This window comes from Oryx dammah, unplaced genomic scaffold (assembly GCF_014754425.2).
Source record: "Oryx dammah isolate SB20612 unplaced genomic scaffold, SCBI_Odam_1.1 HiC_scaffold_4, whole genome shotgun sequence".
NCBI classification, from domain to species: domain Eukaryota; kingdom Metazoa; phylum Chordata; class Mammalia; order Artiodactyla; family Bovidae; genus Oryx; species Oryx dammah.
The window spans coordinates 37,797,988-37,812,695 of NW_024070188.1; the positions used below are offsets into that span (position 1 = coordinate 37,797,988).

At 33.5% G+C, this 14,708-nt stretch overlaps 1 protein-coding gene across 6 annotated transcripts in view; it reads left to right on the top strand.

Annotated features, from left to right (window-relative positions):
* PNISR (PNN interacting serine and arginine rich protein) overlaps nt 1-13,471 on the top strand; it is a 29,593-nt gene extending 16,122 nt beyond the window's left edge. For 3 of the 6 annotated variants that reach the window (XM_040239134.1, XM_040239130.1, XM_040239133.1), the window contains exons 6-13: nt 888-1,059; nt 2,195-2,385; nt 4,743-4,880; nt 6,556-6,655; nt 7,391-7,444; nt 8,521-8,691; nt 9,894-10,980; nt 11,228-13,471. In XM_040239134.1, coding sequence (XP_040095068.1) covers nt 888-1,059; nt 2,195-2,385; nt 4,743-4,880; nt 6,556-6,655; nt 7,391-7,444; nt 8,521-8,691; nt 9,894-10,980; nt 11,228-11,258 — 1,944 coding nt within the window. In that variant the 3' untranslated portion in view covers nt 11,259-13,471. Of the gene's footprint in view, nt 1-887; nt 1,060-2,194; nt 2,386-4,742; nt 4,881-6,555; nt 6,656-7,390; nt 7,445-8,520; nt 8,692-9,893 lie in introns of all 6 variants that reach the window. The other 3 variants (XM_040239131.1, XR_005720889.1, XM_040239132.1) reach the window with 3 other exon arrangements.
* Nucleotides 13,472-14,708: the final 1,237 nt, after the last annotated feature.

Here is a 14,708-nt window from a genome sequence, read left to right on the forward strand (position 1 = left end):
GTCATGTGGGGCTTTATTTTCTCTAATCACTTTGCCAGAGTCTACCCTAAATTATAGTGCTAGGTGTTATTTTGAAATAATTGATTGCCATTTGTTACCTTTAAACTATCATTTAAAATTTTGGAAAAAAACCCATATGTTGTTTCACTAATTGTATGGATAATGGTCATAAATGTGAACAATATTAACCTTCAGACAGTACTCCCCTTATTCATATGTACTTAGATACCTTTTTATAAGAATATTTGATATACAGATATGACAGCTTTTGTTTGTTTTGAAAAAATGTAGTCATGGGGAGCTTCTCACACAACATTTGCCCATAGATCCCCATGCTAACAAGATAAAAAGCTCTGTTGGCATCTGGCTTGGAAAAGCCTCTGAAAATAGCAAAATTGCAACAACAAAAAAATTAATAGAATGATTCAATAGCTTTTATCTTTGATTAGTTATTCTTGCAAGATTATAGAAATAACAAGTTCATAAGTAGGAAATTGTAATTGATTTAAATTTTCCTGTAATTTTCTAGTTACAGAAAAATTGACATTTATTTGATTTCTTGGTAGTGGAAGGAGTAGTTGATAAATGGATTCAGAATGAAAAAGCTCGTATTAAGATATATCCTTTTCTATACTTCTTGAATGTAGTATATTAAAAGCTGGATTTTACATGGCTTTTGATTTACATAGGCAGAAAATCTTTTATCTTTCTTAAGAAAAGTAAGCCTAAGTTCTTAGGGCTACAGAAATATCGGTGGATATTAGAACCATGGAAATCTTGGATTTGCTGCACACATGGATTTCTACTGTCCCAGTTCATAACACACGTGTGTCCCAGAGAGTATATTGTATTAATGTGAAGAAAAATAAACTGCAATACTCTTTCAGCATGGGGCTGCTTTTGGTCCACCGCAAGGTGGATTTCATCCTCCTTATTGGCAACCAGGACCTCCAGGACCTCCGGCGCCTCCCCAGAATCGAAGAGAAAGAGCATCGTCATTCAGGGATCGGCAGCGGTCACCTATTGCACTTCCTGTGAAGCAGGAGCCACCACAAATTGGTAGCTATTCAAGTTTAGGGAGCCACGATTGGCATGATTTCTTGATGATGTAGAAAGGATGCTTTGTTTTCTTAAATTGTTCTAATATTCTCATATGTTAGGAATTGATACTTTAAAGTCCTATCATTTTATAGTCATAAATCTTAAAATTATAAAAAAGATACTATCTAAAATATTTAGTTTTCAATAATTTTCTTTAAATCTTTTGTTATAAAATTTAAATTTATCATAACCATAACATGTTGATATTTCTTTGATGTTGATAGTTAGATACATTTTGCCAATATATGATCAGTTCCCCCTTTTAAAACCTATTCATTCTCTCTTTATGGACTCTTTCCACTCTCAGTTCATTGGATATACTGTTGTCAGATTGATTTCTTTGATTTATTTCATTCACTTTCCATAGTATTTTGGCAAAAAAAATTAACTTTTAAATAACATAATAGAACTATTTTATTGCCATCAGTAAGTTACATATATATGTTCCTTTTTATCTGGAAATCCAAATCCAGCACTTAATGGACATTTAAGTCTTTCTTTTTTAAGTCACAAAGTAGACATTTTATTAATAGAAAGAGTCTGACTTTTTTAACTTAAGGAATAATACTCAAATGAATTCTTAATATGAAGGCTCATGATTTTGTAATTCTTTCAGTATTTTAGGAAACCGCATAGTGTAACAGTTGGCTCTGAATTAGCCCACATCACTACTTACTGTCTTTATAACCTGGAACACAACACTTAATCTCTTTGAGCATCAGTTGCATCATAAAAAAGATGAAGTGCTCTTTTAGGGCTTTTATAAGATTAGGTGAGATGATGGACTCTCCCAGTGCTCTGGCACATTATAAGCGTTAAAACCATATTTACTTTTGCTATTAAAAGTGATGATTTTATTTATTTATTTATTTATTTTTAAAAAGTGATGATTCTAAAGAAAAGCATAATGTTTAGTGAATTGTTTTTATTACCACTGCCTTGCTAGAGAATGATAATATTTTCTACAAGCACTTAAAGGGCACCAACATTTTTTTTTTTAACCTACAAGGATTATAGAAATTTAAGAATAAAGAACTCATGCATTTATGACTTTTACTTAATTGACATGAATATTTTGTCCCATGTGAAACAGATGCAGTAAAACGCAGGACTCTTCCAGCTTGGATTCGAGAAGGTCTTGAAAAAATGGAACGTGAAAAGCAGAAGAAGTTGGAGAAAGAAAGAATGGAGCAACAACGTTCACAATTGTCCAAAAAAGAAAAGAAGGCCACAGATGATGCTGAAGGAGGAGATGGCCCTCGTTTACCTCAGAGAAGTAAATTTGTAAGTAGACTTTCTTGATCTGAACTCCTTGTGACATCTGTGTGAAAAACTTAACTGAGTTTCTGACTTAATTCGTTTGGTATGATAATCTCTAGGTCCGTCCATGTTACTGTAAATGGCACTATTTCATTCCTTTTTATAGCTGAGTAATATTCCTTTGTGTGTATATATGTATATATATACACATACCACATCTTTATTCATTCGTCTGTCAATGGGCCTTTAGGTTGCTTCTGCGTCTTGGCTATTGTAGATGGTTTCCACAGTGGCTGCACCAGTTTACCATTTACAACTACAATATATCATTTGTATGTGGAATCTAAAAGAATACATGTGGGGAATCTAAAAAAGATACAAATGAACTTACTTAAAAAACAGAATAGACTCACAGACATAGAAAACAAACTTATGTTTACCAAAAGGAAAAGAGAGGGAGGGATAAGTTAGAAATTTCGGATTAACAGATGTACACTACTATATATAAAATAAAAAACAAAGACCTATTATGTAGCACAGAAACTGTGTTCAGTATCTTATAATAACCTATAATGGAAAAGAATCTGAAAAAAAAGTCTATTAAAGCACTTGCTATATGCCGGAAACATTGTGAATCAAATATATTTCAATTTTTTAAAGTTTATGAAAATAAATAGGTATTAATTTAGTCTTTGAAAAGTACTAGAGTAGTATCCTTGAGATTAACTTTCAGTTAAGTATATTGGAGTTTATTTTTATATATGTTACTGAGGGTAGTAAGGAGAAAAGAGGGCAGCAAATATATAAAATGTTTCATTCAGAGAGAAATTACTCAGTGAGATGCTAGATAATAGGTTTTACCTTGACAAACAAATCTCTGCTCCTTTATTGTAGTACAGTGAACTCCCCAGTGGTGGCCTATAAAGCAGCTATACTTACACTCAAGGATATAATAACTTAGTTTTTGACAGGTACTGAAAGTAACATAAGGTTTTAACTCTTTAAATCTCTATCGGTTAGATGGCATGAATGGCTTGAGAATTTTTTTGTTTTTAGCAGCTTGACAGCCACAGCAGTGGCCAGTGTGCAATTCAGGAAATCCTTCTTCCTCCCAAGGCCATTTTTTTCCTTCAGAAGTAAGTTTTAAGGACAGCCAATTAACTGTTGGCTCAGCTGGTAAAAAATCCACCTGCAATGCGGGAGACCTGGGTTTGATCCCTGGGTTGGGAAGATCCCCTAGAGAAGGGAAAGACTACCCACTCCAGAGTTCTGGCCTAGAGAATTCCATGGACTGTTATAGTCCTTGGGGTCGCAAAGAGTCGGACACAACTGAGTGACTTTCACTTCACTTCAAGCAGGTACTGGTTTTGCTTCAATTCCATGAATGCCATAAGCTACTTTTTTTTTTTTTTAGCAAAACAATACCAAAGATGTGATTTTGTTCTGGGTGTTATGCAGATAAGAAACAACAGGTTGCCACTTTTAAAATTTATCTTTAAAAAGAAAAAAAAATTTTTTAAATCTCTAAATGAAATAGTAGATTTCCCAGTTTGATTTTTTTTTCAAGTGTCCAAAAAAAACCTCAAAACTGGAGATTGTCCTCCCTTTTCTCCCAGATGCCTTTGGACTTGTTTTTACATGTAGTCTTCCTCTGGTTCGAATAGTCTTTCCATAGAATTTTTTAGGTTAGGTGATCACCTTGGCTTTTACTTAGTACAATTGTTAAGAGTGACTGTGGAATATTTCTTTGCCTAAAGAAGAATCTACCTTTTAAGGTGTGCCATCTGAATACTGAAAACCTAACACTATACAGAGACAAACTACTGGTATTTCCTCTATCTGAAGTAAGCCTCATTTCTTGCTTATCTGTCCATTATATAGCTAAAAAAAAAAAAAAAAAGCAAATTTCAGTAACCAGTTTAGATCTGGAAACTGACTTGTTTTTTTTTTTTTTTTAAGTCACATGATTTTAGGTAAAAAGCTTAAATTTACAGCTATAAAAGTTATACTGAGTATATGAATGTGGCCCATTTATCCAAAATTCTACATACCACTCATCTCAGGACCATCATATATAATGTATATTAATTAAATCAATCTCTGGGCATGATGTGCTTCTAGTTATTTATCTTAGGAAAACTTAACTAAGGGAAAAAATTGAAATTGATTCTCACAAGCCATCTTGTAATCTTGTATTTCCTCTCTTTAAATTACCAAATGAGATCTGTAGCACAGAAGTGTTATTTAGAGAGAAATTTCATTTTTCTGTATCTGTATCATAGACTTTAATTTGGGGTTTTAAAATAGAATATTTAAGATAATTATTTTATGACATAAGCATGAATTTGGGTGGCCCAAAAAGTGCTGTTACTTTTTTTTAGGATAGCGATGAGGAAGATGAAGACACTGAAAACGTTGAGGCTGCAAGCAGTGGAAAAGTCAGCAGAAGTCCATCTCCAGTTCCTCAAGAAGAGCAAAGTGAACCAGAGATGACTGAAGAAGAGAAAGAGTATCAAATGGTAGAATGTTAAATTTCTTACCTTTACCATGTACTGGCTTAAAAAAAATTTTTTTTTGAGATATAATGACATTCAGCATTATATTATAGGATTTATCTTGTTAATAATTTAAAAAAAATTTTTGGTTGGCTATCTTAAACTTGGGAACTTGTAAAACAGTAATAAGATATATATTTGCTGGGCACTAGTGTCTGCAAAATCCAAGTAACTCATAATATCTGAAATCATAGCTTATAAAGCAGTTATTAAGCACGTTTTCTAATATCAACAGCATGACTAAATAGTGTTTTATTAATACTACATGAGACCCAAGAGACCATTTCCCTGGTGGCTCAGATGGTAACGAATCTGCCTGCAATGCAGGAGACCTAGGTTCGATCCATGGGTTGAGAAGATCACCTGGAGGGGCGGGCATGGCAACCTACTCCAGTATTCTTGCCTGGACAATCCCCATGGATAGAGGAGCCTGGTGGACTACAGTCCATGGATGGGGTCACAAAGAGTCAGACATGACTGAGTGACTAATCACAACATTATTTTCTAAAGTAATGTTTTTTGTATACTGTAAAAGATTAAAAGAATGTATAGAAAAATAAATTTAGGAAGCTCTAGGTTTAACATGGAGAAGGCGGTGGCACCCCACTCCAGCACTCTTGCCTGGAAAATCCCATGGATGGAAGAGCCTGGTAGGCTGCAGTTCATGGGGTCGCTAGGAGTCGGACACGACTGAGCGACTTCACTTTCACTTTTCACTTTCATGCATTGGAGAAGGAAATGGCAACCCACTCCAGTGTTCTTCCCTGGAGAATCCCAGGGATGGGGGTGCCTGGTGGGCTGCTATCTATGGGGTCACACAGAGTCGGACATGACTCAGGCGACTTAGCAGCAGCAGCAGGTTTAACACAATTAAAGATGCTTCATTGAAAGACTTCACAGCCTTCAATGTCTATAATGTGTACTGTAGGCTTCTGAGGTTGGGTATATAATATGCTGCATTTCCCATGTTGGTTGGTCAGTGATCTTTGGAATGTCCTTAGATGATGCTGATTTGGTGTACTCTTATTTTAGTTGATGAGTAATCTGGATCCCAGAGAGGTCCACATATGAAACAGCTGTTGTTAGCCAAACGAGTGCTAGAATGCAGCTCTTATTTCAAGTCTATTGTATGCTATACGATAGTAATAAAGAAAAAAAGAACTTCATTTCACAAAATGCAATAATTGCCATTTCCTTATTTTCCTTGTTTTTTCCCCTTAGATTTTACTTTGAGCTGAGGGTTAATGTAAATTCCGAAGTGACATAAAAAACTAGTATTTTGGTGCTTACTAATAATATTATTAAGTGAAAGGATATTCCTCTCAACTTAAAACACTTCTGGAAACTTTTAGTAATAGGGACTTAAAAAAAAATGTTTTGTCTCCAGAATTAGAATTCAGCGTTTCTGCTTTATAGATAAATCCTTATATATATTTTAATCCATATGATTTAAAATGTTTTTTAAAGTTCTGATAATTTACAATAATTTTCAAGATATTCTTTCTTGGAATAGTTAATCTGATCTTTAAAATGTTTTATAAAATGGCTTTGCTTTTTAATTTTTTTGAAAATGTCAAACTGTGTTAGTAACTGTAATGATTAGGAATAAAAAACAAATGTATAAAATATCCTTCCTTAGATGTTGCTGACAAAAATGCTTCTGACTGAAATTCTACTAGATGTCACAGATGAAGAAATTTATTACATAGCCAAAGATGCACACCGGAAAGCAACGAAAGGTATATTGTGGGTGTTCTTGGTTTTCTTTATCTGGGGCTCTTTGGTTTTGGTGGCTACTTTGGACTTTTTTGTTGTCCTTGTTGAATTACTAGCAGATTATGGATCCTCTTGCATGTTCTAACTCTTTGGGAAATATTAGATTTGTAGACACCATGTTAAAACTGTACATATATTTTTGTTTCATCCAGCCTACCTAAGCACAAATTAGCAATTTTGCTGTTGTTCTATAACACGTACTGTGGAAAATTCTTGATGTTCAATTTCACCTGATTTTTTTTTTTTTTTTTTTTTACTATATAGATACCATGGTATTAGGTGTATGATTTCTAATACATTTAGTTTGACTGTTGAATTATGAACCTTCAGAATTTTCACAGTTACCACTTGTAATTCTTACAGAAGCAAGTAATATGTCCCACCTCCCCATAATTTTAGTAACACTTAAAAAGTATATTGAAAGAAAATTTTAGTTATGGTCCATACCTCAAAAATAAAAATACCAGTGTATTGGTCAACATTTTCCCTCATTATCAACCAGTTTCAGCTCACATCAGAGTTATAATTTCAAGGCCAGACATACTACTGGTTTAAAATGAATGTTATGTTTTTAATGTTTCTTCTCTCCCCAAAAAGCAGCAATAGTAGTAGATTTAACAATACCGTAGACTCTCATGACTATGAAATCGTGGCTATTTGTGTTAACATGTTGTTCCTGTTGTTGATGTGATACAAAGCTCCTGCAAAACAGCTGGCACAGTCCAGTGCACTGGCTTCCCTCACTGGACTCGGTAAGTATTCTCCTTATTTGTGAGAGGGCCTTAAAGGGAAAATCACACTTACCTTGTCTCTCTACATGTTCTGTTTAGAAACTGTACTGGGCCTACTCAGTGTATAAAATTTAGGTCTTAGGGTTATATCAGTCTCTAAAAGGTTTGCTTTTTTTTTTTTTTTTTTTTAACGCATTCACGGTGAGATTATTACAAATGTAGTGACTAATTCATAGTTTATTAGTACAAGTTGTAATAGTACATAATTTAGCCATGATAACATTTAAACTCACTTTCATAATTATTGAATACATGCTTTAGGGAAGAACCTATCCATAAATGCTTTTAAGGATCTTTATTTAGATTGTATTGTAGCAAGTCAAGTTTTACCATAGAGGAAAGGGTTTATCTTAGAGCGTGATAGTAGTGATGTTCATAATTTGCCATTTGCATGATACAGTATCAAGTGTATAAAAGCTTGAACTTGCCTTTTCCGCATCTGCATTTCAAATTAATATTTGTGAGGATCAGCAGAAATGGGTAAAACCAAATGCCCATATGATTTTGTTATGACTACTATCTAGATCACTTCAGGGTGGGGAGCAGTTATATAGCACCTTGCCATTTCTGTACCATTGAGAATTACAGTATTCTAATTTTGTTAGGAAAAAAATATTTAGCATCCCCTGGATTTTTGAACTTTGAACAGTGAAAGAGTTAATTTTAGAAATATTTTCAGGATCATGGTAAATTTGTGTAAGGTAGTTTGAATTGATTATGCTTTAGTAAGGCTTTGTTACTGCCCTATTAAATAGTTTTGTTGGTTAGCAGGGACAATGAGACAGTCATTTTCCAGATTCCCTATGGTGAGCAATATATGAAATATTCTTGAAAGAATAAGATATTAAGTATCAGTTTTCTTGAGGATTCTGTATACTCCTTAAGCATTGTAATTTATACTCCTCCCCACCCCGAATAAGCATATTCTTCCAAGAAAAGGCAATGAAAAAAGAAATGAGCTTTCTGCTCGGACCTTAAAAAGTTTTTAGTGCACAGAATAATGTTTACATGTGATAGACTGGGCTTTATGCACACAGGTGGCCTGGGTGGCTATGGATCAGGAGACAGTGAAGATGAGAGGAGCAACCGAGGTTCTGAATCATCCGACACTGATGATGAGGAATTACGGCATCGCATCCGGCAGAAACAGGAAGCTTTCTGGAGAAAAGAGAAAGAACAGCAGCTGTTACATGATAAACAGATGGAAGGTATATCTTTTAGACTCACTTAGTGTTTATACAGTTCAGTTTGTATTTCTTTTTATTATTTTTTAACCAACCTAAAAATAACAGGATAGAATCAAAGCTATGTGATATAATTGAAACTAAGGTTTTTGACTCATTTGCAATTTTTATCAAACTTAAAAGTCAAAATTAATTATATTATTCAAAGTATGTAGTTTATAAAAGTTAAACTTTTTTTGTTTTGGGAGACATTAATTCTATTGACTGTAAGTTAAGCTGTTTGGTGTCTTTTTATTTCTCATTGAAGTTCCTAAAATGAAAAGACTTTTGAGAGGAATACATTATAAACTATTAACTTTTTAGAATTCAGTTGAGCTTCCCTGGTGGCCTGCAATGTGGGAGACCCAGGTTCAGTCCCCAGGTCAGGATGATCCCCTGGAGAAGGAAATGGCAACCCACTCCAGTATTCTTGCCTGGAAAATTTCATGGACAAAGGAGCCTGGTAAGCTACAGTTCATGGAATCGCAAAGAGTCACACACAATTGAACAACTTCACTGTAGAATTTAATTATGTAAAATGCTATACATGTGTACAGCTCTTAGTTTATATAATGATACTAGGAATAGTGAAAGAATATTTACGTAGACTTTATTGTTTGAAAAATCTTACTGGACAATCTCAGAAGTAATTATTGAGCTAACAGCCAAAAATTTCCTATAAATTACTAATTTACCTTCAGGTTGCTTTACTGTGTAAGAGGGAAATGTTTACCTGCTTTACGATACCTCTGCACTTTGGTGCTCCATTGTTGTACTGTCCAGACAGGTAGCTAACTGCATGTAGCTACTGAGCATTTCAGATGGAGCCAGCTTAAACTGAAATGTGCTGTAGGTATAAAATACACACTAGATTTCAAAGACTTTACAATACAAAAAAAAAGAGCAGAACATTTCAGTTTTCTCTTTAACTCATTGGATGTTGAAATGACATTTTTTATATGTTGGGTTAATAAAATATGAAAATTAATTTCAAACCTGTTTCTTTTTAGTAGCTGTTAAAAAACTGTTTAGTAGCTGTTAAAAAACCCTGAATTGCTTACTGCATTTTATTTCTGTTGAACAGTGCTGCTCTATTTTTATAGTCTTTCAGCTTGAACTTTGCTAGTATGAAAGTTTTTTCATTATATGTTTGCCTGTCTTACTATTTTTGTCTTTTTCTGTTTCAGAAGAAAAGCAACAATCAGAAAGGGTTACAAAAGAGATGAATGAATTTATCCATAAAGAGCAAAATAGTTTATCACTACTAGAAGCAAGAGAAGCAGATGGTGATGTGGTTAATGAAAAGAAAAGAACTTCAAATGAAACTACGTCAGTTTTAGAACCAAAAAGAGAACATAAAGAAAAAGAGAAACAAGGAAGGAGTAGATCAGGAAGTTCTAGTAGTGGTAGTTCCAGTAGCAATAGCCGAAGTAGTAGTACTAGTAGTTCTGTCTCTAGCTCTTCATACAGTTCTAGCTCAGGTAGTAGTCGCACTTCTTCCCGATCTTCTTCTCCTAAAAGGAAAAAGAGACGTAGTAGGAGTAGATCTCCAACAGGTAAAGCGAGGCGTAGTAGGAGCAGAAGTTACTCTCGCAGAATTAAGACAGAGAGCAATAGGGCTAGAGTAAAGATTAGAGATAGGAGGAGATCTAATAGGAATAGCATTGAGAGAGAAAGGCGAAGAAACCGAAGTCCTTCCCGAGAGAGACGCAGAAGTAGGAGTCGCTCCAGGGATAGGCGAACCAATCGGTCCAGTCGTAGTAGGAGTCGGGATAGACGTAAAATTGATGATCAGCGTGGAAGTCTTAGTGGAAGCAGTCATAAGCATAAAGGTGAGGTTAAAGAACAAGAGAGGAGAAAGGAGAGGAGTCGAAGTATAGATAAAGATAGGAAAAAGAAAGACAAAGAAAGGGAACGTGAACAGGATAAAAGAAAAGAGAAACAAAAAAGGGAAGAAAAAGACTTTAAGTTCAGTAGTCAGGATGATAGGTTAAAAAGGAAACGAGAAAGTGAAAGAACGTTCTCTAGGAGTGGTTCTATATCTGTTAAGATCATAAGACATGATTCTAGACAGGATAGTAAGAAAAGCACTACCAAAGATAGTAAAAAACATTCAGGCTCTGATTCTAGTGGAAGGAGCAGTTCTGAATCTCCAGGAAGTAGCAAAGAAAAGAAGGTTAAGAAGCCTAAACATAGTCGATCGAGATCCATGGAGAAATCTCAAAGGTCTGGTAAGAAGGCAAGCCGCAAACACAAGTCTAAGTCCCGATCAAGGTAGTATACTTTTTAAAGTATTTTGTCTGATTTTTAAAAAAAAAAAATTTGACTGAATTTATTCAAAGTTGAAAGTGTCCTTTCTCTCTCTCTCTTTAATAAACTCAGTTTGGTACTTGATAAATGATCATAATCATAAGTAATTTTAGAAATCCTATATAATAATATTTATTTGAAAATTGCAGATTCTTTAGTATAAAATACATTTTTATTTTTAAATTTTATCTTTTCCCTTTTTTTTTTTCAGATCAACAACCCCTCCCCGTCGTAAACGCTGAGGAATGATGTGGCAAGAATGCCATGATGTTTAAAAAATTCCATGAGTTTTAAGGGCTTGTCTCATTATAGAGGCATATTGTGGCTGTGTAGGTGAAACCAGAATTTTTTTTTTAATCTGTAAATAGGTGTACTTTTTTCAAATGCTGCTCCAAGTTACTTAATAGGATTTCTTTCTATTACATTTTTTTCAAAAAATAGTGCATAATAAGACTATAAACATGCCATTCTCTTTCAGCTGTAATGTTCTTAAAATTATTCTTGAATGTACTGTGATGTCAATAAAGCTCTTTAGTTCATTTTTGTTAAAACTCTTGCACCTTAATTTTATGATTTTAGTCTAAGGAACGTACTTTTATAAAAAGGCAGCTGGAATTTTGTATAACAGGTTTTAAAGGTACTTCCTCTCATCTCCCCCAAAGAAAATGGTTTTAACTTAATAGTTTGTCAAAGTTTGTAAATTGTACCCGTGGATTTTTGTCAGATTCCAACTATAAGGATGTGAAGAGGGCCAGGAACAGATCTTTACTTTTCATTTGGAAGCATTTGAAAGCTTTCTAAATTTTTCCTGTTGGGGGATTTTCAAGTAATATATTCTCTGTGTATAAAGTATGGTTCACTCCTGTTAATGAAATTGCTGGAATCAGACCAGTGCACCACTAGAATTATTTATAAGGAATGATTGTGTTTGACACTAATAGCAATTCAAGTCCGGAACTATATCCTGCAGTTACCACTTCTGTTTTAAAGTGTATTTTAAACACTTTGGGATTACTATAGAACTAAAACTCACAATTGAATATGTTTGTTTATATTTTTAAAGTATAATATGACCTCAGCACAGTGGAAGCATACTGTGTTATGCAGGTTTGTGTCAATTACATAACATTAAAATGATTTGGTTTTGTCACTTAAAATTATGATCAGTGAGTGGTCTAGCAATTTAAGGCAGTCATAACTTATGAATAAAGTGAGGCTCTGCAGGCACTGAAATGCTGAACTGCTTCTAGGGTCCATTTTATATGATTACCCACTTGTGCCACAATAGATAAACCTCTGAAAACCAATGCTTTTAAATTTTAATTTAAAAAAGAAAGAACAGGTGCAGATCACAGAAAAGTTTTAAAGTATGCCTTCGTACCAGCATTAGTTCATTTGAAAGTAAGCCAGGTTTTTGCCAAGATCAGTGTTTCCTCAAAATGAAGGTAGAAATAGACTTGTAATAGTGTGTTCTTGTACCTCTACATAGGTTCTTAAATAATTTTGAGCAGTTATGCATTTATCTTGAAGAAATAAGTCAACTGTGAATAAATGCATGTTTACCAAAATGATTGTTTTACAGTGCAGTTAGTTCTGATATTTATAAAGTTGACATTTCACACAATAACTTTTAAATAGTTTGGAATTCTATATAGTTTAGACATCAGTCACATCTGGAGACAAAATAAAGGAAAATGTGCAATATTTTTTATGTAGATGAGCTTAACACCATGTACCTAATTACAGAACTAATTATCTGATTAATTTGTAATAAATAAGTTGTATAACATTTTCATATCTTAAAATGTTTTTTAGAACAATCTTCAAGTGAAATAATATTTTCAAAATAAAATTATACAGAAAAATTCTGGCTATGATATGCACATTTTTGGGCAAGATATGAACTAGAGCCAAAAGTAGTATTTGATAGTTTGATTTACTCTGCCATAATATACCAGGTTATCATTTAAATCTGTAGATAGTTTTAAAAGCATAGTCATGATGTATATGATTACTAGTAAGTATATCAGTGTTAGATATTTGGGTTTTCAGTTTAGAAGATTCATCATTTCATTGACATGTAATGAAGTATGTTTACCTTGAGTGGTAAGATTTTATAAAAAATAGGGCTTCCATGATTTGGGATGTGAATGCTAAAACTTACACATAAATTAATTAATGTGTAATTTGGTTATGAAATCTTTTCTAAAGTGATACCACCAGAAAATTAATAGATTAGTTTTTTGAGATAATTACTTGTCTGGATTGGTTAATAAAAATCTGTCTTAAGAGGTTTTCTTTCAAAATATTTCTAGTGTATTAATAATCATACTTGTTTTTGTATAATGGGGGTAAACCACACCATTAAGAGAATAAAATGTAATTTGGAAGAGGCAATTATAAGATTTGTTTCAGGCCCCTAAGTATAAATAAAGACTGGTGTGGAATTTCAGTGTACATGTTTCCTACCCTTGTAAAATGTCTTTTTTTAAAAGCATCTATTTCTAGTGGTATAATACATAATAGTTAAACTTTCCAAAAATCATCTATTTTTTAATGTCTGAGTTACTCTTTTTCTTCGAAGAAAGACATGAAGTATAAATAGTAGTTATATTAAAGTTTCTAACCTGTACAAAGCATGGTGTAGTGGAAATAGATTCATTTGGATTGTCCTGGCTCTGCTTCTTGATGGTTTTGGGCAAATCACTAAATCACTGTGGAACTTTTTCTTAAACTATATAAGGTCTTAAACACTTCTTGTCCTTAAGTTCTTCAGTTTTAAGTAGAATTTGTAATGTCTAAACCTAAAGGAGAAGATGGGCTTAAAATAACTTAGTAGCCCTTAAAATAACTCATGTGTGATGAGTTACATTTATACCCTAAAGGTTTATTAGGTGTCACCCACAGGATTTTCCTATTTCCTATTTTGATTTTGGTAATATTTAAGATAAAATTACCCTAAGTTACCAATTTGTATGGAATTTTATAAATACAGAAATTTACCAGTTAAACCTGAGTGGATGTAATAGAATTATTTCAAAGAGATAAAGCTGTTCCCTGTAAGGGAGAACTTTACCCTTAACTTGAGTTTTAAAACTTTATATAAAGTTATAAAATTGAATTTCAAAATATTAAATAGATTTTTAGTTTTATAGCAAAATAAACTGTAGATTCTAGTTTACAGTATGGGTGAGACCATGGAGATGATCTGGGAAATAACTCCAAGGACAACCATATATCACATAGCTGCTAGTCCTTCCAGCACAACTTGTTTTTAAGCATCATTGGAAAAGCCTTTTGTTGATACTTGTAGAGAAAAATCTATAAGCTAGTTTTGCTTAACTGAAGCAAACCAGTGGGTGTTCAAGAAACTTTGTTTCCTCTTGGTATTAAGGCAAATCACTGCCTTTGTTGTCAAACTGATGTGAAAGCAAACTTCACTTTGCTTTTTCCTGGCATCTCACTCCAGCAAATAACACACATGCTAATAAATGTTCTTTTGTGCAGAGCTTTCTTCCTTCAGTTGGGAGACAGATTGAGAAGGGAGCTCTGAAGACAACTTTTAAATTTGCAACCACTCAGGAGATGGTCAATATTTTACTAAGAAGCCATAAGGCAAAGACCATTACCGAACAGTAGATTTCACTAATTCACAGAAACATTTACCAACCTGACCCTGCCAGTAAAAAATG